General features: G+C 50.9%; 2 protein-coding genes across 3 annotated transcripts; both read left to right on the forward strand.

Annotated features, from left to right (window-relative positions):
• Positions 1-2,362: 2,362 nt before the first annotated feature.
• MYBPHL (myosin binding protein H like) lies at positions 2,363-15,918 on the forward strand (the record flags this gene model as incomplete). Its single annotated transcript, XM_080801673.1, has 9 exons — positions 2,363-2,507; positions 10,421-10,509; positions 11,292-11,487; positions 11,717-11,856; positions 11,997-12,156; positions 12,258-12,394; positions 13,432-13,618; positions 15,710-15,731; positions 15,855-15,918. 9 exons carry the CDS (start codon positions 2,363-2,365, stop codon positions 15,916-15,918), a joined length of 1,140 nt encoding a protein of 379 aa, XP_080657799.1.
• Positions 15,919-19,692: 3,774 nt separating this feature from the next.
• Positions 19,693-23,259, forward strand: PSRC1 (proline and serine rich coiled-coil 1). Of its 2 annotated transcripts, none has more exons than XM_080802263.1 (8): positions 19,693-19,731; positions 20,104-20,160; positions 20,252-20,309; positions 20,764-21,205; positions 21,560-21,674; positions 21,762-22,013; positions 22,313-22,406; positions 22,627-23,259. In XM_080802263.1, the coding sequence occupies exons 2-8, from the start codon at positions 20,142-20,144 to the stop codon at positions 22,628-22,630; spliced, it is 984 nt and encodes a 327-aa protein (XP_080658389.1). In that variant the 5' UTR covers positions 19,693-19,731; positions 20,104-20,141; the 3' UTR covers positions 22,631-23,259. The 2 variants fall into 2 exon arrangements, with proteins under 2 accessions (XP_080658389.1, XP_080658390.1); XM_080802264.1 differs by having other exon boundaries at positions 21,765-22,013.
• Positions 23,260-24,602: the final 1,343 nt, after the last annotated feature.

Raw genomic sequence — 24,602 nt, forward strand, 5'->3', positions numbered from 1 at the left:
CTTCAGGCAGGTTTGACAAATGACAATACTGGAAGCTTAAGTTCAGTACTTCCCAGTGGCCTCTCGGATTTCTCTTGCTGCTCTTGCTCATTAGTCCTGCCTGATTCATTTCATTTAAGGACCTTTCAAAGAGTTGCAGCTTTCCTTGCTCCCCAAATATTTCTTTTAGAAGAAGTTCCTGTCCACCTCCCTTGAGACTTTAGCCCAGCCTTGAAGACTGCTTCTCAGCCTGCCATCCTGGGTGACATTTCCAGTGGATACTTACTCTGACACCATGATCTGAAGATGACGAGGCAGAAGACCTTCCTGTGAAGGAGTTGGCTATCTGGTGGAGTTCCTCCCCTAGGAGATGGCATATGGTAGTTTTATTTTCAGGAAGTCTAGCTAAGCTAGTGTCCAAAGTCTTACCGCACCAGAATCACTAGGTTGCTTTTTCTTTTCTTTTTTTCTTTTTTAAGATTTTATTTATTTGACAGAGAATGAGAGAGAGATCACAAGTAGGCAGAGAGGTAGGCAGAGACAGAGGGGGCAGTAGGCTCCCCACTGAGCAGGGAGCCAGATGCGGGGCTCAGCCCAGGACTGAGATCATGACCTGAGCTGAGGGCAGAGGCTTAACCCACTGAGCCAACCAGGCGCCCCTAGGTTGCTTTTTCAAATGCAGATTCCTCGACCCCACCCAGACCCATTAAATTAGACTGTAATGGACAGACCCTAGGAGTCTACATTTTTAACTTGATTCTTTTACACCTTTATTGCAACAAAGGGCTCAGACTGAAAGTCTAGGCCAATTTCATACCACCTGGTGTGGGGACTCTGTATTTATAAGGGCTTTGGCGGGGTCAGGCTAGAGAAATCGGCCAGAGGCCTTCACACTAGGCCCCACACGACAGGAGCAGCCTCAGAGGTCAAGCTCTAGGTCCACCTCTGCCATCCCAGCTCCTGAGGAATAGGTTCCTGGGCCAGAAGTGCGTCTGCAGGCTGTCCTGGCCCTCAGCCCCAATATAAGCTGCAAAGAGTAGCAAAGGCTCCTGGGAAACTATCGACTCTGCCTCCAAATTGAGGGCTAAAGGGAAAAATGAGTGTAAAGAGCCCATTCATTCAGCCACACTCTTCCCCTCCCCCCCATAAAAGAAAAGGCTGGTGGGAAGGAGGAGGGGGGATATGTGGGAACTCTGTACTTTCCATTCAACTTTACTGGGAACCTAAAGCTGCTCTAAAAAGTAATGTGTACACACACACACACACACGGGGATGCTGCTTTCTACAGCTAGTAAAGCGGGGGTGTGATAGGAAACCGTTTGGATGCGGTGGACAGGACATGAGGAATGGTGACTTGGTAGGCCTAGACATCACACAGAACCTTCGGTGCATCACAACACAGTGGTCTGGCCACTTCCTTCCACTTTCACTGTTTTCTCTTCAACACAGTCATGGTGTCAGCATCTCTGGTCTCAGAGCCCAAGGCCCTGCGGTTCAGAGTTCGTGATCTGCCCAGGGTCACCTAGATCCTGAGCGAGTAGCACAGCCAGAAGTGACACCCACACCCTCCGGCCTCTCGGCCCTGGCTCCCCTCCACCGTGGCCGCCTCTCACTCCACTGGTGCTTTATCTCCGAGGCAAGGGAGCTCTCAGAGGGCCACATGCCGGCCTCACCTAAAAATAGCTCACATTTATGGAGCACTTAGTCAGCCACATTCTGCTAAGCACTTTACACAGATTGCCTCTTGTAATCCTCACGACAACCCTGTGGTCCTTATCCTCTCCGTTTTGCAGGTGAGGAAGCAGACCTGAGAGAGTGACATGTGGCCAGTCACACAAGATAGCTGGTGATGGAGCCAAAGGTGAGGCCAGCTGGTCTGGCTCCGGAGCACGGACTCGCCTCCTCCTGCTGCCACTAGGTGGTTAGGCGGGAGGGATGGGGATAAGACCCCATAAAGGGCGAGTTGGTAAGAACTTAGAGCTCGCCGACTGTGGAGCTGAGAGAGTAGGAGCCCTTAAAGGTGTGCCTGTGAACCCACTAAGCCTGCTAAGCCCAGCCCCCGTTGTGCGATCTGTGCGATCTGTGCATGCAGTCAGGGGAGCTGTTTGAAGCTCAAGCCCTCCCCGCCCTCCCCAGTGATGTGCGAGGGCTGTCACCTCAGCCCTCCTGCGGCTATTCTGGGCTGCTGTCTGATCTCCCTGTCTTCCCCAGTCCCGGCTTCAGCCCTTCTGCTGAGAGTAGCTGGGTGGGAGAAGGCCAGGCCAGTTACATAAGCCCGTGGCTGGGACCCTGGGAGGCCAGGCTGGAGAGCAGGTGCTTAGCCCCTCCCTCACCACCAACAGTGAAAATCTCCGGCTGGAGCCCAGCCTTGGGGTGGCCCAGCATGGAGGCAGCCACAGCTCTGGAGGTGCCCTCGGGATCCACACTGAAGGTGAAAGAAACGCACACTGCTGATGCTGAAGGACCCCCTGCTTCATCTCGACAAGAGTCCAGCAGCCCCATTCCCCAGCTCTTGCCCCATATAGAAGGTGACCCGTGGTGTTGGGAAGGGTGGCGCGGCTGGGTCGGTAGGAGTTGGGGAGGTCTCCCTAACACCCGGCTGCACCTCCTGAGCTTTGTGCAGAGGTGAACGGCTTCATGGGACTGGTACCAGGATGGAGGAGCACTGGTTGGAACCCCCACCCCTTTCCTTGGTGGATTCTTATTTGCTGCTCAAGTGTGTCTGCTGGGTTTGTGTTTTTTGGGTGAGAAGTCAGTGAGTGGTATTTGCAGCCCTTTACAGTGACTAAAGATGATCTGTTTATATTTGTACCTGTGATAAAATGTCCCAGAGACTGAGGACCTGATATACTAATACCGGCCAGGAAGGGAATGAGGGGTGAGATGGTGGCTGTCTGGATTAGGAGGGGGCAATGAAAAGTTTCTAGCAACCGAGAGACTGGGTGGTGAACAAATAGTGCAGGACATTCTGCCTGTCGCTTGGCAGTGCCGTGGGTCCAGGAGCTACACTAACACTCCAGCTGGCTCCCAGGGAAATCCCCAGCCTCCTGGGGTCTGAGCTCCATGGAAGAAGAGCCCATCCAGGAGAAGTATTGGCCTCCCTTCCACAGTGTTCTCTGTGAGCCTCTAAGCAAAGAGGCACTTTTGAGCCAGGAGGTGGTGGGTGGCCCTTCTAGTCCCGGGTGTCCCTGCCAGCGGCCCCGCCGCCCACTCCCCAGCTGCCCCTGGCTGAGGCCTCTGCAGCTCACAGCCCTGTGAGCTCTGTGATGTTAACTTGGGGTGTCGCCCACTGGGCCTGGCTCAGCTGGCCAGACATGGAAGGCAGGAGCCAGGCTTTTTCCTTCTGTGCATTAACCGGCAGGAGGGACCATGGGCACCTTACACATTTAAGACAGTTACCTGCACTAAGTCCCTGCTATGGGCCTCTTGACATCTTGAGTGCAGGGGATGGGAAGACTGCAAACAAGAAGCTTATGGAACCCCAGGGTAGGGGGAAGTAGGAGAAGACGACGTGATCTAGACTCTGCCCAGTGCCGCCTCGGGCAGTTTTGTGCCCTTGGACAAGCCAACCAACTGCTCAGTTTCAATTTCCTCTCTGTAAAATGGTAATTAACAATATCTACCTAGTAGGGCAGCTGAAAGGATTTTGGAGATGATCCAAAGCTAAGATGTGAATAGGTAATAAGGTACTTCCAAGTCAGGAGTGAAGACTAAGAGTTCTACCTGCAAATGGGGTTGACTAGGGGAAGCTGGCTACCTCCTGTCATCCTTATGGGAGACGCTGGGTTTTCGGGAGCTGTTTAGATGTCACAGGCAGAGAGCTGGCTGAGTTGACTCCATGGAAAAGGAGGTCGAGGGAGCAGAAGTTACTGTGAGCATTGAGGCTGGGATAGTCTTTTTTTTTTTTTTTTAAGAGTTTATTTATTTACTTGAGAGAGAGAGAGCATGAGAGGGGAGAAGCTCAGAGGGAGAAGCAGACTCTCTGCAGAGCTGGGAGCCCGATGCGGGGCTCGATCCCAGGACTCCAGGATCACGACCTGAGCCAAAGGCAGTGGTTTAACCCACTGAGCCACCCAGGCACCCCGAAGCTGGGATAGTTTTGAGACAGAAAACCAGTTTCTTCCTAAAAAGGTCCAAGGAATAAGCCACAGAGTAAGAATGAGAGCTGGGACTACTGACTGCGGACTTGGCGGGTCTCCCTAAGACCCTGGCAGATGGCAAAAAACCCACCCACACTCCTCCCTCTGCTGTGAGTAGATGCTGTGGACCGTGGGCTCCTTACAGCCCCTGGCCATCTCCAACGAGTGCAGCCTCAAGAGCCCCAGGTGGCCTCCAGGCCACCAGCGCCAGCAGCTCAACTCATTAGCTTCCCAGAGGTCAGGGGTAGTAGGCACTGCTTGTGATAGTTTGCAAAGTATGTTTGATTCTGTTATCTGCTTAGGGAACACGTGAGTTCAAATCCCAGCTCTGTACTGTGATCCTAGGCAAGTCAGTGAGTGCTCTTCTCTAGGCTTCCATTTTCTCATCTGTAAATTGAAGGATAACCTTTTGATGGCTATGGACATCTAGGAAAGTCTGATGACATCTGTGGAAGCTTATTCCGGGAAAAATACTCAAAAAATTTCGGGGAACTCACAGAATCCCTGAAGCCCATTCGAAGGTCCTTCAGGGTACCATGGACCTGGCCTAGATGGTCCCTAAGTTCCCGTGAGCTCCAAGGCCTTTTTTTCTCCTTTTAACACCTCCTCTACTTTATGGGGAGTACTGCAGGGCCCAGACCCAGAGGGGCCCTTCAGTAGGCGTGGGAAACAGAGTAGGCACCAGAAGCAGAAACTCAACATCAAATTAACCTGCAACTGTCTAACATTGAGCTTTTAGTCAAGAAAGCCTGCTCTGTGGCTAAATAGGCAAAAGCAGGCAGCCGGCACTGGGAATCAATTTCTGTCTGCCTTCAGCACTACACGGAGGCACTTGGGCCTGGAGGCAGCACCTCCAGGTGGGAGGTGGGGGACAGGTTGCTCCCCTGCTGTGGAGGAGAGGAGGCTCTGAGACCCAGAGGAAGGGCCCATTTGCTGATTTCAGAATAACTGCATTTCCTTTCAATCTGAATTGTTCTGTCTTCCAGGCTTGGGAAACTGGAGCCCATGCCTGGGAGCAACCTTTCTTCCTTTTCTCCTTCTTCTCTCCCTCCTTACTTTCCTATCCTCTTTCTTCCTTCTACAAATATTTCTTTTATGATTATTATGTGCCAGGCACTGCTACAGAAATGAACAAAATAGGCAAAAATAACGCCCCTTGTGGAGGTTCCATTCTAGTGGAAGGAGATAGACAATAAACAAGTAAGATATATAATATGTCAGAAACAGGCCGAAAAATGAAGCAGAGGAGGATAGAAAGTGCTGGGGGTAGGAAACATGTTTGCTATTTTAAACAGGATAGTCAGTGAAGGTCTCATTAAAAAGGTACTATTTGAGCAGCAACTTAAAGGAGATGAGAGAACAATGCATGCAGATATTTGAGGGGAATGTTTTCTGTGCAGAGAAAACAGTCAGTGCAAAGGCCCTGAGGCAGGAGTGTGCCCTATGGATGGGGGCCACTGTGCCTGTAGCAGCTTGAGAGAGAGAATGATAGGTTTGGGGACAGAGAGGTAGCAATACCATTGTGAAGACCGGCTCAACACTGAGACTGATGGGGCAGCCTGGGTAGGGTTTTAAGTGAGAACTGACATGATCAGGTATAGGTTTTAAGGCTTATTCTGAATCCTGAGTTAAGCATAGGCTATAGGCAGGCCTGAGACACTAGCAAGGTCATCAACTAAGGATGAGGATGAGGGAGAAGGTCTGGGGCTTTTAGAAGAGGAAGGTATGCAGCAGTTACCCAAGAGAAGAGGAGGCTGAGTGGGAAGTCTGGAAGAATTGCAAGAGGGCTATGGGGATTTAGTGGTCAGTGTTAGTGGCTCACAGTCAGCCTCTCGTATTTTTCCCCAGTGTGCAGATGCGGGCACAGAGTGGCTGGAAAGCATTTAACTGGGGTTGCCCATGGCAAGGAGAGTGCAGTGGAGTACCAGAGGATTAAGGGAGCTGAGTGGGTACACAAGGGAGTGAGTATAAGGACTGGACTGTAAGTTGGGTGGGAAAGAGCATGGTAACCGAGAGGGTGATGGGGAGTACAGGGGTGGGAAGGCGTGGGTCAGAGGTCTCAGTGGTGCCACAGGATCTGGTGCCAGAGAGCAGATCTCCAGCAGTGGAGACCACACTCGTCAGGGAATGCCTGTCGATGTAACAAATGGGCCTCAGAACCAAAGCCCCCAAAACAATAGATGTTTATTTCTATTAAAAAGTTTCTCTATTTATTTCTATTAAAAATAGTTCTGCATGCAATAATTTCAGGCCCCAGGCCTCTTCCCTCTTGTGGCTCTGCCACAAATCTCCTCAGACTAGTGTTACTGTTTTATGTCCTTCTGTTTTTTTTCTGACCTTAGTTTCACAGTCTTCAAGGAGGTGACACTCTTGTCCTTCACAAGGTGCTTCAGAGGTCACTTTTCCTATGACACTACTCCAGACAAGTTTCTTTTCTTCTTTTAAAAAACTTTTTTAAAATTTATTTTTGTGAGAACGAGAGAGAGAGCACAAGGAGGGAGAGGGGTAGAGGGAGAGGGGCAGAGGGAGAGGCAGGCTCTCCACTGAGTAGGGAGCCCAATGTGGGACTTGATCCCAGGACCCTGAAAGCAGATGTTTACCCAACTGAGCCACCCAGGTGCCCTCCAGACAAGTTTTTGATAAGGAGAAAGCCACATCCTATTTCAAAACCATAGCTTGCCTTGTACATTTTTTCTTTCTGGGTAGCTATTCACTCACGTAGACACATGTACGCACACACACATGCTCACACTCTCACACACTTACCTGAGTACATCCCCACACTGTCGCACACTTGCACACACTCTTGCATAGGCACGCTCTCTCATTCATAGGTGCACGCACACACAGCCTTCATTCTTTCAATGTGTCTGTCGTGTTCCTTCACACTCCACACCATAAGTAGTAACATCAACATGCAGTTCTCAGCCCTTAAGAAATTGCTGGAGGAAAGTCTTTAACGGCGCGAAGAGAAATTTTGAGAGAATAGGAACACCTATTTCCCATGAGCATAGAATAAAGAAACCAGGATAAACTTCAGCAGAATGGAGTTAGGGTAGACTTAAAAGGAATTTCCTAATCCAGAGGAGTCAAGATCTTTGGACTTTAAGTAGTAGTCTCCTTCTCTGCTAATTTTCAAGAAAGAATTAGCATTCTGTCTGAGAGAAAGACTGCTCAGAAGTCAATGTCTCTCAAAGCACTTTTCAAAATGCCTTTTCCCCAAGACACTATGAATGGAAGAAAACCATGCTGTGGCTGTCTCAAACCTGGTCTCAGAAGACCCGGGCTGTGCCACAGGGCTCTAGTCTCTGGTTCACAGCCGTGTTGGCATCTGAGGAACAGAAAGACATTGGGCATCAGGGAAAAGCCACGTTTTCCCAAGGTCGGTACAATTAACCTCTCTTGACCACAGATGTGTGAAAAGAGGTGCCCCAAGTGAGCCCTCCGATTAACGTTCTTAGCAAAGGGGCAGATTTCTCGCTTGCTCGGGCACACCAGAGGACTGGGCTGGAGCTGGGGAGAGCATTCTGCTGCCCAGGCGCCCACAGCTGCCAAGTACTCTCCTGCCACCTCCCTCACTCTGTCAGCTGCTTTGGCCTGGAGCCCATCCTCTTTCCCCCAGCTGGGGTCTGGGAGCCTGCTGAGCACAGAATCCTCACCTACTAATCCTCAGACTCGCAACATTCTGCTAATGTAAGTTGTTCCCTGTCAGTTCATCATCTCCTCAGGGAATCCCCAGTTCATCATCTCATCAGGGAATCCCGCCTAGAAGCAAAGAACTGCCAGGGGAGCCCCCCGGGGAGGAAGAGACTGCCATCCCAGCGGTCCCCTTCTCCTCCGTCTCTCTGCCCCCGCTGGTATCCCCTTTGCATCTCAGGGCTGTTCTGCTCGTTCTCCTTCTAAGGCCACCCTCTTAATTTGTGTTCATCATAAACCTATTTCTCTGATCATTCTCTTCAGTTCAGGTGAAACAATGGAAACATCTTCCAAGGTAGTTGTCTAAGAAACACAAGAGGCACAAAGTGGGCACAAATCTATAACTCAGCTTGCACTTATCCATAGAAAAGCCCATTTCCCTCCTGAGTTCCGAGCAGGGCTCAGAAAGCACGCCTTCCAGGCGTGACGACCTGGGTTCCTTTCCTCACCCCAACCTGTCCAACTCTGGAGGGTGTCCCTCTGCCTTCTCTTCTTTGTCTCTTCCTCCTAAGGGCGAGGTCACAGGCAGGGCCCTGACTGTGGTGGCCACAGGGGACAGCGGAGGGGACAGCAGAAGGCCCCAGGGGACAGCAGAGGCCCCGGAAGTGGGCAGAGACCCCGAGCTCAGAGAATGAGTCCTTCAGGCACACACTTCTAGACGGGGAGGCAGCCTAATTCACCAATGTGTTTCTTGCTCCGAGCCCTTTCCCTCCTGTCTTCTTGTTCCTGGTGCTCGTCTGGGTCCTTCTGCGTCATGCAGGCCAAGCAGGAGACAGTAGAGCCGGCTTCTCTCCAGCAAGCATCAGGGGCTGTTTCCCCACCCGACTGTGGGGAACCAAGCCCAGCAAGATGAGGCTTTGACCCTCCTTTTCAATTGCCGCCCTCCTTTTTCAGAAAACCCTTAAGTCATATCCGCTTGTTCTCAACTCCTTGGTTGCTCGCCAAGATGGCCACAGGAGGGGAACACATCACACAAACACTTCTTCTGTTTTTCATGCCCCACCCCCTTCCAAACCGCCAAAGTCGAATAGAGGGCAAGTGGAGCAGTGTTGTTCTGCTGCCTGGGGCTCGGTCGCTGTAGTGTTCTTAGGTCAGCCCCAGCAGCACAGGCAGGACAGAGAGCACAGAGGCCCTGCGTCATTCAGTTCCTGCTTTTGCCAGGGCCCGGTGAGGTGTAGTCCAAGACTGCACCACCCAGGGGGGAACGTAAGCCACACAGTGAAAAGGGAAGATAGATCAATGAGTACCATGTATCAGTACCATGTTTATATTCATTTACAAAGGCTAAAAGTGATCTCAAGATGGTCATGGGGCTGGCCAGGGGAGGGATGTTCCTGGTCTCTAAACAGTGGGCTGTTTAGGTGTAGGAAGAACACAGTGAAAACTCTCTTTACTTGATTTTGAATTTGACCACTCGGAAGTTTGCATTGCGTCATGTACATATTTAAACAGTCCAACTTATAAGTAAACACACATATGCTGTGGTAGAATGCTCAGGAATGTATTTGAAGGGAAGTGTTATCAGAAAGTTTGGAATCCTCTGTCAAACCGTTGTGCAGTTTGCCACAGTTGTGAATGGGGTGAAGTTTTGACAGCTGCTCGAACGAATTGTGGGGAGAGGCCGGGGAGTTGGTGAGACCTGAGGTGCTATCACATTCCACTTAAGGCAACAACAGCAGGAGACCATGTGTGCTCCTGGAGAGGACACCAGAGCCCTAGAAAGCTGGGAAATGGTGTCGTGTAAGCCAGGCTCCCAAGGGAACCCAGGTGGAATGTTTGCACTTTCTCAGTCAAGGCTGCCGGAGGCTTCCTGTGAGGGGAGAGGTCACAGTTGGTCGGCCTCCATATCTCACACTCCGCACTTTCCTGAGCATCTTCTGCCTCCATCCTGGAAGCCAAGGGACAGGAGCTAATCCCTCTTCTCACTGGAACACACCTGGGAGATCAAGGAGTAGTGAGCAGTGGGCCTAGTCTTTCCCAGATCCTATTCATACAAAGCAATGGTCCATGAACTGGAAGAGCACTCGGCAGGTGCCGAAGCAGGGCAGCATGCAGAGGAAGGGACCCAAGGGCCAGCTCCCTGAGCGGTGATGTCGGTGCTGCCCTAGTGGGTCCAGTGTGACTCTGCCCTCAGAGTGGAAAGCTTTCTCCTCAAGCTGAGAAATAGGGCTGACCCTTGGACGTCAAGACTAACATTGAAAGTGGCTTTGATAGAAGAAGTGCTGTTAAGGACAAACATAGGAAAGGGGACGAGAGACAAACTACATGGGCTAGACTATTCTGTGCACAAGCAGAAAAAAGAATCTCAGTTGATGAAAAGTCAGTAGTTTGAGAGTTACCCATTAAAAGAAATAAGCATCAGGCTCACACTTCAGAGCTTTCTGCCAAGACTTGAATGCTCTCAAGGGGATCTTTCAGCCAATCACTTTGCCTAAATCCCAGCGAGACGATGGGAGCAATCTTCCCATTCCCTAGGAGAGGCTGGATTTGCTGAGCACCTGGGTCATCTGCCCACGAGGCACAGATGGTGTCCACTTCCTCCAAGCTCTGTTCCTCCCACCCTAGGAGGCTCACCACCCACTCTTCTCTTTCCTTCCATCACTCAGAGCACCCCAAGATCTGGCTACCTCGGACCCTGAGGCAGACCTACATCCGGAAGGTCGGAGACACTGTGAACCTACTAATCCCATTCCAGGTGATCATGCTGGCCCCATGCTGGGTCCATGTTGGGTCCATGCTGGGACCAGGCCAGGGTTTTAATTTGGAAACGGATACTAAGAGTCTTGCTGGCACTGGGGCAGTCATGCTGGCCTGGAATGAAGGGGGCCATGTCACCGTAAGTCTGAGGCAGAATGACCCTTCCAATTTGCACTCTTGATGTGGGATTTGGGTTGGGCATGCCGCAGGTGACGAACTGAGGCTACCCTATGTCCTTCGGTCAGCAGAGTTCTGGGAGCTCTCAGTTTAGAGGGCTCTTGGGAGGTTAGGCAGCTCTAGTTAGTCTCAGCTGCCCCAGGTGACCTAAACCCAGTGGGTGGGAAACTCAAAGCCAAACCCCTTTGTTCCCCCATGATCCTTAGGCTGTTGATGAAAGATGCCAGTCTCCTGAGACAGCCCACCAATTTCTTTCTTTCTTTCTTTCTTTCTTTCTTTTTTTTTTAAATTTATTTGACAGAGATCACAAGTAGGCAGAGAGGCAGGCAGAGAGAGAGGGGGGAGGAAGCAGGCTCCCTGCTGAGCAGAGAGCCCGATGCGGGGCTCAATCCCAGGACCCTGAGATCATGACCTGAGCCGAAGGCAGAGGCTTTAACCCACTGAGCCACCCAGGCACCCCAGCCCACCAATCTGTAACTCAAGGCATTTTCAGTTCAAGTCAAGTCACCATGGGGACCTGGGGTGGCTCTGACCACCCCCCATTGCGACAGAGAGGGTCATAAGCCCTCTTGGGGTTCCTCACAGTCCTTTCCCATTTCTTAGGGCAAACCCAAACCTCGAGCCACCTGGACACATGATGGCTGTGCCTTGGATGCCAGCCGTGTGAGTGTGCGGAATGGGGAGCAGGACTCCATCCTCTTCATCCGAGAAGCCCAACGTGCTGACTCGGGTCGCTACCAGCTCAGTGTGCAGCTGGGAGAGCTGGAGGCCACTGCCACCATTGACATCCTGGTGATCGGTACAGTGTGGGGAGTGGGAGAGAGGTGGTCCTGAGGGGCTCCCTCTCCAGGCTAAAGAGGAGCTATCACAGAGAGTTGGGGAAGCTGGGGTGACTCCTCACCGAGAGTGGGGCACAGTGGTGGGTGAGGGGAGGTGTGGCTGAGCAGAGAAGGGGAGGGGCACTCCTGAAGTGGTTCCCAGGCATATGTGAGTGGCACCATGCCTGCTGCCATGCTTGGCCCTTTCAGAGAGGCCAGGCCCTCCTCAGAGTATCAAGTTGGTGGACGTTTGGGGCTCCAATGCTACTCTGGAGTGGACACCTCCCCAAGACACGGGCAATGCGGCACTCCTGGGATACACCTTGCAGAAGGCTGACACAAAATCTGGGGTGAGGCCAGCTGGGAGGGAGTGGGGAGAGAGGAATAATGCATTTTGGAATGGGCTCTGGTAGCTCTGTGCAGTGGGCTAAGGTGGAGCGAGTCCACAAAACAGGGGTCTCATTCACGACATCTTCTTGGGACCCCTAAGCTGTGGTTCACGGTGCTGGAGCGTTATCACCGCACCAGCTTCACAGTCTCCAACCTCATCGTGGGCAACTCCTACGCCTTTCGAGTCTTTGCTGAGAACCAGTGTGGGCTCAGTGAGACAGCCCCCATCACAGCCGACCTTGCCCACATCCAGAAAGCAGGTAGGACCTGGGGTCTGGGAGCCGGGAAGAGTTGAGGATGAAGAGTAGAAGAGGGCTGGGGCTCTCAGGCACTACAGCATGGCCCTTCTTGGTCCCCTCAGCAACTGTCTGCAAGATCGAGGGGTTTGTGCAGCGAGATTTCTCTGAAGCCCCGAAGTTCACCCAGCCTTTGGCAGACTGCACCACAGTCACCGGCTATGACACCCAGCTCTTCTGCTGTGTCCGCGCCTCTCCCAAGGTGAGCGGGAGTCCGGCCCGCGGGCCAGGCCACACCTCTCCCTGCTCCTGCCCTAATCTTCGCCATGTGGAAGAGCGTTCTAACCACATCATTGTTCCCCCTACCTCCAGCCCCTGCCCCTTCCACAGCTGCTCAGGCAGGTTGTGAACAGTCAGGGCACTTAGAGTCCAAGACAGGCTGATGTGGATATGGATGTGGATGATGCTTTCCAATTTCCTTTTCTGTGTCTGTCCCTCATATATGAAGATGTCACTTACTGATCTGCTGGCAGCGGGGCATGAGTTCAAGTTGTCTCTCTGGCAGAGGCGATGGAGTCCCCCTGGTTTCTCCTTCATCACCCACTATGCCTCACCTGTTCAGGGCCATCTGCATGCCAGGTGTCTAGAGTTGAGGCCACAGCCCTGAGCAAGTCTATGTTCAATCTGGTCACTGTCCTTCTGGATACCATACTGCATAAAACAGCACTAACAACCTTACTAAGTACCTTTCGCATAGGAGTCCTGGGCCAGGCTGCATGGAGATAGTCTCAGAAAGAGAATGTCAATAAGCACACTCTAGAAACTACTTTCTAACCAGAGGAGACAACAGTGAGTCCCAAGCCAACAGTGGGAACAGAATATGAATGATTCAACAATGTATATACAAAAAAGAGGAGATCCCGAGGCCCGGTACTTAGGATCCATGAGGGGGCTGCTCGCGCAGGATGGGACAGAGGTCCCACCTTTTTTCTAGTCAGGAATACTTGAACAAGGCAAGGAAGGTTTCAGGTGCTTTTTTAAACCAACAGAAGGAGCTTAGGAGGCTTTTGAGGGTACTGGAAAGGGAGCCCCTCCCCAAATGTAAGGCATGGGGAGCTTTCCAGAAGACCATTATCTCTTCTAGATCCCGTGTCACCCGTTCTTAAGGCACCCTGCTCCTCCCACTTCTCTGGCCGGTGTGTCCCCAGGCCTTGTAGGCGAGGAGTCCCAGGGATTGAGCACAGAAAGAACAACTGGTTCTCCTCACTGTTGTGCTGGCCCCTCATCTTTATCTTCCAGCCAAAGATCATCTGGCTGAAGAACAAGATGGATATCCAAGGCAACCCCAAGTACAGAGCTCTCAGCCATCTGGGAATCTGTTCTTTAGAAATCCGCAAGCCTGGTCCCTTTGACGGGGGCATCTACACCTGCAAGGCGGTTAACCCCCTGGGGGAGGCGTCTGTGGACTGTCGGGTGGACGTGAAAGGTAAGGGCAGAACTCATCCCCTCTCTTCACAGCTGGAAAATTCGGGGGTGGAGCTACAAGCCTGCAGGGAGCAGGGCTTGGCTGGCTCCCCCTCCAGGTGCTCTTGGCCCTGTTAACATCAGGATGGATGTGAGGAGCCGTTTTTATCCTCCAATATCTTATTTCTCTCCAACATTATTCTGTAATACAGGATAGCTAGTTCCATTCTGCAAAGGAGAAACCTGATGCACAGGGCAGTGATGGGTTTACCCAAGATCTCCAGCACTGTTTAAGTGAGGAGTCAGCACTGTGGTGGAAAGAACACAAGCCTCCTGGCCTTCGCTCAGATCATTTGTCTTGAAACTATACAGTCTTTGACTGAGTCCGGGAAAGCTGCAGCTATCTGTTAGGACTTGCCCCTCTGGTTTGTTAAAAGGGAGAATTGCACATTCTCTCTACCTCTTTTAAAGTATTCATTCATCCACCCATTCCTGTTCCCTTGTTCAGATCTCTGTCATTGCATTTAGCATATTGTTATATAAGTGCCTGTTTACTGATCTGTTTCTCCATTAAACCAAGAGCACTGTGAGGGCAGGGACATTCTGACTTGCCTTTGTCATCATCGCCCACCCCCGCCAGCACTGAGCCCAGTTTCTGACACACAGTGGGCACTCTCTAAGTGTGCATAGCATGAATCAGGAATGAACGGGCCATCGCACGCCCTATTTTTCCCCATGCGGAGACTCCTAATTAGCACCATGGACTCTGGAGAGACCTATTCCTTCCCAGTGCTCCACAAGAAGGCTTTCCAGAGATTTCTGAGATGTTAACTCTGAGAAATGTCTGAATTCTTGCAGCTCCTCATTGAGGCTCCCCAAGAGGATTAGGGCAACTCTGACAAAGGTAAGGAAAGAGGGACTGGGGTTCTGAAAGGAGTAGGTCATGTTTATGACTAGGGTTGAGTCTGAGACAGACATATATTCCTGAGTCTTTCAACCATGCAGCCAATGGTGACTACTTTCCTCTTAACCACTTTCTTTGGTAAGCTACCACTATCATCTCCGTGAAAGGAACTTACTATAGATGGTACTACTTGTGTCACATCCTCTATCTATCTCTACTCAAGTTGATGACAGGTATTAAACCTAAGGGACCTCTGGAAAGGGATGACAGCATCTACCTAACTGTAAGCGGGTTCTGTGGGAGGGAGGCGGGCAGGCACTATATGAAAAGGCATCAAGGGAACAATCAGGAGTGGAGGATGGATGGTCACCACCAGCAAGTGGCAGCAGCATGGAAAAAGAGACAGGAAGCTGCTTCTAGCCATTGTTTCTACCTCAGAATCGTGAGCATGGTGAGAAACAGATTAGTTTGCTTATCTTCTGCTTTGAAGTTTATGGATTCCTTCCCTTCTGAGAGAAGAAACCACCATTATCATCGTGCCAATAATAATTGAACATGTGGGTATGTGGTCCCAAGCAGCACATTACTGGCAAAGGGCAACTCAGATCACCATTTAAAATGGGATAGGGGCGCCTGGGTGGCTCAGTAGGTTAAAGCCTCTGCCTTTGGCTCAGGTCATGATCCCAGCGTCCTGGGATCGAGCCCCGCATCGGGCTCTCTGCTCAGCGGGGAGCCTGCTTCCTCCTCTCTCTCTGCCTGCCTCTCTGCGTACTCTCTCTCTGTCAAATAAATAAAAAAAAAATCTTAAAAAAAATAAAATAAAATAAAATGGGATAGCGTGTTCAGGTTCTGAATCACGCACAGTAGAAATGCTGTGTATGAACTGATGAGTGGGGTGAAAAAGCAGCTCGTGGGAGAATTAAGGAGACCTGGTTCCCAGTGTCTCCTTGGACTTGCAGTTCCGGGCTGATGAAAATTGAGAGAGAATACCAACCTAGGAGCCATTTATTTGAGTCCATCATCGATAAAGAGCAAATAAAAACCCTCAAGGATGCATGAAAAGCACAGACTTCTCAGGAGAACTCTCTCTGCTGGTTGGCTTGCAAAGACAGTTCTCTGGCCACCCCTCAGTCTCCTCTCTGGGCTAATGTTAATGTCACGTTGGTATTAGCCTTGTCAGGGGGACTTGCTCTGCTACCTCTCTCTCAGCCAGCACGGGCAACACAGCAGAGTAAGTAGAGAAGTGACAGCACAGGACCCAGGGACCAGGGAGAGGATTGCCTCAGCATCCTGGATGTGCGCTGGGTGTTTGCTGTTACAGCCACAATATACCCTTTCTTTTCTGTGCCTCCAGGAAGACCGACTGCGGTGAGACTGTGTTCTCGAGGAGCTCCAGCACTGTGTCTGCTTTGGACTAATCTAAATAAATGTGTGGATCCTCAGTGCCTCAGTGTCCATCCGTTTGAGCCACTCTCTATGGGAAAAACATTTAGAACATTGGAATCCTTTAGCCAGACTGTATGGAATCTGCAGACCCTCACACTCCTCTTTCTCCCCATACCCATTTTCTCTTCCGCAGAGGTTTCTAACACTGTCCTTTTGTCTAGAGTCTATGCCAGAGCTGAATTCAACTCTATCCAATGCCTGATGCTAAAAGAGATGCTGAACATGACTTGTACTCTTCCTCTCTGCACTTTCCAGTACAAGTTGGAAAACAGGACGCACGTCCATCACAGAGACACAGACAGTAGAACACATAAACACGTACATAGCTAATTAAAGACAGAGCACTGAGACTTGAAGGCTGGGAGATACTGAGAAAGTAGAGCAGTCTCATTATTAAGTCCTGGGGAAAGAATAAAGGTGAGGTACCCTTGCCTACATGTTTGTTTTCATTCTTATAACGAGTAAAATATTAAAGGCATTCTATGATGGAGTCTGCAAAAGATAGCAATTCCTCCCATCCTGGCTAGGATGGGCATAGTGCTCTTCTCACCGAGAGCTGGAGTCTATTTCTCCTCCCCTTGAACCTGGGCTGACCATGTGACCTCCTTTAACCAAAAGAATATAGCGGAAGTGATGCTGTGACGGTCTGGGCCTAGACCTCAGGAAGTCTAGTAGTTTTTGTTTTTGCTTCTGGAGGTCAGCTCCCATGTAAAGAATCTCAGGACAGATTACTGAATTATGAGAGGCCATATGCAGGACAACCAAGCATCCCAGCCGACAGCCCACACCACAGCCCCTAGGCATGTGTGGCCACCTGAGACCCTTCAGCCCTAGTCAGGCCCAGCCTGCTCCCAGTGGAGCAGAGACAGATGGTCCTTACACAAGCCTGCCCAAATTGTAAAATCATGAGGCGAATGGTTGCTGTTGTTTCAAGCCATAAAATATTGGGCTGGTTTGTTACACAGTAATATGTAACTGGAACAGCCTTCTCTGCATCAGATACTGGATGTCAGGCTTTATCTCTTTTAATCCTCATTTTTCACATGAGGCACTTGAAGTTTATAAATTGCTCCAAGTCATGCAGCTGGTAGTAGAATTTGAATCAGGTCTGCCTGACTTCAAGCCTTCCCTCTTTCCTCTCCCCTCTTTTACCCAATGGCCCTCAATGTAGTGGGTCTGGGTTGGGATCATGGGTTTAAGAAAGTAAAGATTCCTAGGAGATAGAAAATCTTAGACAAGGCTTTGAGGAGGGAGGGGGACTGTTTTGGCTGAGAAGAGTGAGAAGGGCTTTTCTGTTCAAAGCAAAGGTCTATTTTCAGTTGAGGCAAAGTATCTGTTCCAGCTTTTCTCAACAGGAGCACTATAAGAATGAAGTCCCAGTGCCCCCAAGGAATCCATTATATGTCATAAATTAACTTCTTCTATGCATTCAGAACATTACTAATTATGTAGCATCTTGGGAAAGCTGAGAAAGTAACCACACAAATTATTTATAGGGTCTAATGCCCTTGCTGAGAATGCTGGGGTGGGGAGAGAAGGGGCCCAGAGTCCAGAGCCAGCTAGTCATGTACACAATGGGCAAGAAGCCCCCCTCTCCAGCTAGGGCAGGGCCTAGGTCAGGAAGGAGCAGAATACTCCCAGCTATGATCCCCTAAGAATCAGTTAGACCTCTGGCCTCTGCCCACAGCCCCATGCCTCAGCTGTCTGTTGAGTACTCAAGGACCATCCCTTACAGTTCATCTATTCTGAACCTTCATGATAAAGGAATAAAATCTTCATACTGAACAAGACTTCCAGTCACAGTTAATCTTTCCACATTCAAGAAGGACTGTCCTGGAATCCTTAATTTTATCATTTACGCATGCAACATTATGGAGTTCCCTCTGAACTAAGGTCTACCACCTGCCTGGGAGGGTGCAATCTCTTTGTTAATTCATTTAACATTATCCAAAATCTTAAACATCTGTTCATATATCTCATTTTGGGGTTGAGCTAACATGGACAATTCTCAGAGTAATGGCCTTATGCTGAGTAAGAACTCTCATGCCTGAAATCTGTATTTTCTGATTTTATTGTTATTTTGACGGTGGAGAAAAGTTCAGTTGCTTTTTCTTTCTGGTACTGCAACAGCTTTCAAAATCATAATTTGGTGACAGGAATTTTTTTTTTTTTAAGATTTTATTTATTTGAGAGAGAGAGCATGAGTGAAGGGAGAGAGAGAGGGAGAAGCAGACTCCCGGCTGGGCAGGAAACCCAACAGGGGCTTCACTCCACTCCATCTCCACAACCCAATAGGGGCTCAGGACCCTGAAATCACTACCTGAGCCAAATGGAGGGAACCCCCCAGGCACCCCTGGTGACAGGAAATTGAGGACGAGTTTCCTGAGGAGAAACAAACAGCCAATTTGCTAATTAATGAGCAGCTTCTCTCCTTACACTCTGCTTCACCACCACCTGCCTGGAGAGAGGGAGGCACCCGGCTCCAGCCCTCCGACCTCCCCAGAAGCCAAATGCTACAAGCTGCTGCAATTCCGCCTTCACCAGCAAGCCTACAGAAACCCAGGCAACCCTCTTCTCTCAGCTCTGCTGCTCACAAGCCTGCAAGTCCAGGGCCTTCCCACCGGGCCCCTCAGCGCCCCCACTGAATCCCAAGGCCTCTTTGCTGCCTGTGGCATTTACTTCAGGGACAGCTCACGCCTACAAACCTCACCATCTCAACCTCATGGCTAAAAACTAGGAAGGAAACCCCAAAAAAGGCCTGTAAATAGCCCAGATAATGGTCATAAACTCAGGAGACCAAAGCTCTCCAGCCATTCTTCTCGATTTTTAAAACGTTTCTAAGAAGCCCTGGTAACTGGTGGCCCAGGCTAGTCACAGGCAACCGCTGGGAAACAACAAAAAGGGAATCTCTAATGAGTAGGCTTAAGCATTTTGCAAACAGAGCTTTTAGTTTGAAAGCGTTTACAGGCACGTTCAAAAGGCCCCGTGGCACGCGGCCGAAAACTCGAGCGAACATAACTGACGGTCAGGATCCTCACTCGGCGGGGAAGCGAGGGGCTGAATATACTCAAGCCTGCCTGCCTGTGACGGAGGGGTCTCGGGTGAACTGGACCCACACCTCCCTGCCAGAAAAGCCTGTTTTGTTTTGTTTTTTTAAATTATACCTCAGCTTCCTCACGTTCCGAAAGTTCTCGCTTAAAAAGACGATGGGAGATGTACTTCTTACGGATCCTCAGTATACCTAAGATATAAATATCTGGGTGCTCCCGCAACTTGAAAAAAATCACAATTGAGGAAATCTGGCAAATGTGGTGCTTGCAAACCAAGTAATCCTCCGGAACCGAATTTCTTCAAGCGCGGTGTTAGTTCCAGGCCGGCCTGGTGAGCCCTGGCTCCGCCCAGCTGGGGGAGGGGGCGGAAAGGGGGCGGGACTAGCCGGGCGCGAAACCTACATTCATTGGCCAGGTCCCTCGCGCCGCGCCACAAGGCCCCGCTTGCTCCGTAGGGAGGTCTCCCGGGCACGCGCGCGCGCTCGCGAACTCCCCGCTTCAGCCCTCCGGATGGAGTCTTTCTTAGAGCCGCTCTCCGCACGGCCCCCACCTGCAGACTTCCGGCCGACTGCCTGTCGATGCCCCGCCCCCGAGGGGCGGGAAATGCTGGGATCCGCCAATCACTGGGCGTCTGTAGTAGGAGTGGGTGGAGCCTAAGAGATTCGAAAGGAGCCCCACCCCTTCGGGGGTGAGTCCCGGGACTAAGTAGTGGGAGGCAAGCACCTTCGGCGAGAGGTGAGGCGGGGCGGAAAGTAAAAACCGAGGGTGGGCTGGAGGTGTGGTGTGGGTGTGGTGCCGTGGGAGTGGAAAGGTGATTTGGGGAGAGAAAGAACCGGAGGATGGTGGCGGGGAAGAAGATAGGGGGTGCACACTGCCCCCGGTGTGGAGAGAGCAGGTTGTAGGGGGGCAGCCGGGCAACCTGGGGAAGGGGGATGGTGCGCTCTCCGCACCTTCTCTGGAGGTAACAGGGCTGTTAAAAGGGCAGGTGCTACTCCTGGGATTCTTGCTTTACCTCCAGCGTGTTCCCCACCCCTGGCTTGCACCCTGAATCTAGCTGGGAGCCTTGGGCAGGGTGGAGACCTGAAGAAAGGGATATTTTCTCTCCAGCTCAGTTTCATCTGACTCGTGCTCCCGCTGGCTGGAACATGGAAGATTTGGAGGAAGGTAAGGAAAGTAAAGAGGAAAGAATGAGGCCCTGCGATTGAGAGCCCTGTTGGCAACCTGAGGCTGGCATTCATTCCCTCCTCCCCTACAGATGTGAAGTTTATAGTGGATGAGACCTTGGACTTTGGAGGGCTGTCACCATCTGACAGGTACCATCCTCTTTGACTTTCGTGCTTTCCTCCAACAATGCCTCTTTGTCTCTAACCCCTTACTGCTGAATTATTGGTCTGTGGGGTCTGGGTAATGTAGCAAGGTTGGGTGCCCTGCAGCTGCTGGGGGCATTGTTGACCTGAGCCTCAATGACTCTACTGGGGGAGGGGAAAAGGGATAAGCTGGAATGAGATTTCAGGGTACTAAGAAGGGTAAATGGATTTGCTGCATCTTCATCCTGGCATCATTTCCAATGTCAGTAAGGATTAAAGGCCTATTAGGCCTCATAGGACCAGGCGTCTCATCACGTAGAGGCTAGAACTCACAGCAAGCATAGGCATTGGGGTTTGGGGTTGTATCCCTGGTTCGGTTGAGGGGGGTGCCCGGTCTCCTTTGCACAGTCTCCTGCTCTCTTCTTTGTGGGCATGGTGCCTGGTTTGTTTTCTGTCTTAGTCGTGAGGAGGAAGACATAGCAGTGTCAGTGACTCCAGAGAAACCCCTCCGAAGAGGACTTTCCAATCGAAGTGACCCAAATGCAGTGGCCCCAGCCCCCCAGGGGGTGAGGCTCAGCTTAGGCCCACTTAGTCCAGAGAAGCTGGAGGAGATTCTCCATGAGGCCAACCGACTGGCAGCCCAGCTGGAGCAGTGTGCCCTGCAGGAGCAGGAGAGCACAGGCGAGGGCCTGGGGCCTCGCAAGGTGAAGCCCAGCCCTCGGCGGGAGACCTTTGTGCTGAAGGACAGTCCCGTCCGAGACCTGCTGCCTACTGTGAGTTCTTTGACTCGGAGCACCCCCTCTTCAAGCAGCCTGACACCCCGACTCCGGAGCAGCGATAAGAAGGGGTCAGTCAGGGCTCTTCGGGCAGTATCTGGAAAGAGGCCCTCCAGTGTGAAGAGGGTGAGTTTGAAGGGTCTGGGTTGGATGTGTCCCTTCAGGCACAATGTATGACTTGGTACAGCCATAGAGTGGTTTCCTTGTTTGTAAAATGGGGTTAGTAAGATTCCACCTCAGAATTATTGGAAGTAAGCAAAATACCGTAAGCAAAGCACTTACCACAATGTCTGCACATTTCTCTGTAGTGTCTATAATAAGCTTACGGTAAACATTATTGGTGAGGATGATGATGTTGGCAGCTAACATCTGCCCTTCCTTACTGGGATGTAGGCAACTCTCTACCTCTATTCCTCAAACAGCCAGCAGAACAGATTCTTTTTCCATTCTAGTTCTATTTTTTCTCTCTTTGTATTTCAGGAGTCACCCACTTGCAATCTGTTCCCTGCATCCAAAAGCCCAGCATCTTCTCCTCTTGCCCGGCCCACTCCCCCAATCCGGGGCAAAGCTGGACCCAGTGGGAGAGCAACAGCAAGTGAGAAGGCTTGGACAGCAAAGCTGTGGGTGAATGGGGGGGGAAGGATGTGGAACTGACCCTCTTAATTCCTCTACTTCATTCCAGCAGGCCCGCCTACCGCTGTCAGACCAGTCTTGGCCCCACAGCCTTCTACCAGCAGCTCTCAGCGCCTCTCTCGGCCACAGGGAGCAGCTGCTAAGCCTTCCAGTCGACTGCCTGTTCCCTCGGCTATCCCCAGACCTGCCAGCCGAATGCCACTCACCAGCCGGAGTGTACCACCCAGCAAAGGTGCCCTGCCTCCAGCTTCTCTGCCAACTCGGAAAGGAGTTCCACGACCAAGCGCTGCAGGGCACAGAGGTGAGGAAGAGTGGACATAACAGTTGGAAGTCAGGAGGAAGAATGCTTACCCTTGTCTAGCTTGAATGTACCCTCCCAGAGCTGGGAACAGTGACCACTTCCTCCATCTTCATTACCACACAATTTGAAGATGGCGAGACTGAGTTAAAGAGAGGATGTGGGCCCGAGCAAGGAGTTTGAACTGTGGTTCTCAAATACCTCATGTTTTTTACCTTGGGTATGAAGAAAGGCACTAATCCCAAACTCTGAGGTCACTTGAACTCTGTGCTAACTCATTTCTCTTGTCAACCCCTATCAAGTTCCCATTTCTCAGCGACCAAATCTTCCCGCCCCTGGTGCCACCCGCAGCAATCTTCAGGCCCCCAAGAAAGCTGCAGTCCCAGGACCTACCAGGTAAGATCAGTTGAGATGCTCTCTCTCCCATCCTCTGGGCTTCCAAACTGTTGTGCACACCAGCCCTGAGTATTGTGTAGCAAGGTGGGGATGAGGAGGGGAGCCTGGAGAGGCAAGGAGTTGCATTTTTTCCTTCCCTGAGAAACTTGAGCTCAGCAGGTGACAAATGGACTTGCAGAAGAAGGACAATTTAAAGCAGTTCTTCCTTCTGATTCCTTAGGTAAAGAGATTAGGACAGCAAGCAAGAATTCCGTATCAAACCACTACAGTCACTGCCTGGACTCAACTCTACTCGGCCTCCCAAGCCCTCTCATGGAAGACAGGCCCCAACTCAAGCGAATCCTGGCCCAGGAGCAGGAGAAAGAGATCCCAGCAGGGCTGGTGCCCCAGCAGTAAAGAGATGGGAGATGGGGTGGATTAGGGTTAAGCTGGAGGGGAGTCAAACCCTGTGAGTTGAAAGAGGATTAGGGAAAAGAGGTCGCCTCCTGACAGTGAAATTAACAAACAGAAAATGAGAAAAGCCAGAGAGTAGTTTGTCCTTGTCCACCCCCCCTCTTGTGTTCAGTCCCAGAGAGTTTGATGTTCTTCCCAGGCATTGGTTCACTGGACATTTACATGTGAATGGCCTCTGTAGCTAACCGCCCCGCTCCCTGAGGAGCACCCTCTACTGGGCTGCAGGCCTGTTTGGAGAGGCAGAGGCAGGCACCTGGTCTGCAGAACGTTTCCTGCAAATTCTGTGACTCCTAACGGGCCAGTTGATGATAAGCTTACATTGGGCTGCGTTTTTCTAAAACAAAATGAATGTATTTTTCTAATCTCTGTATATGTGACAGTAAATTCTCCAATTTCAAACAAATTTGTAGTAAACTCCTGTGTTATTCTGATGAGGGAGTCAGGACGAGCTTCCCAGGCTGGGCCTAAATAGGCCAAAGGGGCTTGTGTTGCAAACTCATCAGACCGGGATCACCCCCCCTTTGTTGGCATTAGATGGGAACGGGCTGCCTTCTTCCAGGATGCATATGTTATTGAAAGGTCCAGATCAATGGAAATATGTGAGTGAGGCTATCAAGGCAAGGTCTTGGTCAAATTGTTATTTATATCCTAAGCTTGGGTGACCTTTCCTGGCAAGAGCACAGAGCCTTCTGAGAATGCCTCAGCATCTAGTCTGCTGTGCTGATGAGATGAGGGGACCCTTTGGTGGGTACGCTAGTACTCAGTTTTGCTGACTGCTTTAGCAGAAGATACTGGAACACCTCATCGCATTCTACCTTGTATCATTAGAATTGTTGGGCTTAGACTTGAGGGCAGACACTAGGTTTTATAAACCTCTGTCATGCCTGGTGTTATGATTTGTATGTGGCAGAGAATTTCATTCATTTGTTGGAAAAATAAATTTGACTGCATGATGGTGGGGGGTTGGTGAAAAGATGACAGAGACTCATTTAACAGATTTTACTAAGGGTCTCCCTTTTCTCACAGCCTTTGACTCTTGCAACCAGAACCAAATCAATTTCTTGTGAGGTTTGTTTTTTGTTTTTTTAAAGATTTATTTGTCTATTGTAGAGAGCGAGAGCTGGTGGAGGGGGCAGGTAGAGGGAGAGGGAGAGGGAAAGAGAGGCTTAAGCAGACTCTGCCCTAAGCATGGAGCCCAAGGCAGGGCTCAACATAGGGCTTGATCTCACGACCCTGAGGTCACAATGGAAGCCAAAACCAAGAGACGCTAAAAAGACTGCACACCCAGGCACCCCTAATTCCATGTGAGTTTTTGAAAGAACTTCCCTCTTTAAAGGCTGGGCTATGACTTAAGGAGCAGAGGGAGTGAAGCATCAGCTAGTACCCCCCCCCCACATATACGCCCATCAGCACCCTACTTAGGCATTGAAATGTTCTTCCCCAGACAGAGGCCCTCCACCGCTGTCTTCTCCTTTTTATGACTGATCTTCAGGTTCACCAAACACATTCATCTGTGTGACAGCAGCAGCCGCCTAGGCCTTTGCCTCTTTCCCTGAGCCTCCTGCAGCAACTCCTACAGCCTCTGGGATTCTAAGAATTGAGCTGGGGTAGGGGATGTGGAAACACCGAGTGTTTGGCTCTGGAGAAATTTGGCAGAGGCAAGAAAACCTCAGGGGTGTTTTCCAGCTGAGTTCTGAGCTGCCATCTGGTGAGCAGGGCCCTTGGTGACCCCCGACAGAACAG

This window comes from Martes martes (genome assembly GCF_963455335.1).
Source record: "Martes martes genome assembly, chromosome: 4".
Classification (NCBI taxonomy): Eukaryota; Metazoa; Chordata; class Mammalia; order Carnivora; family Mustelidae; genus Martes; species Martes martes.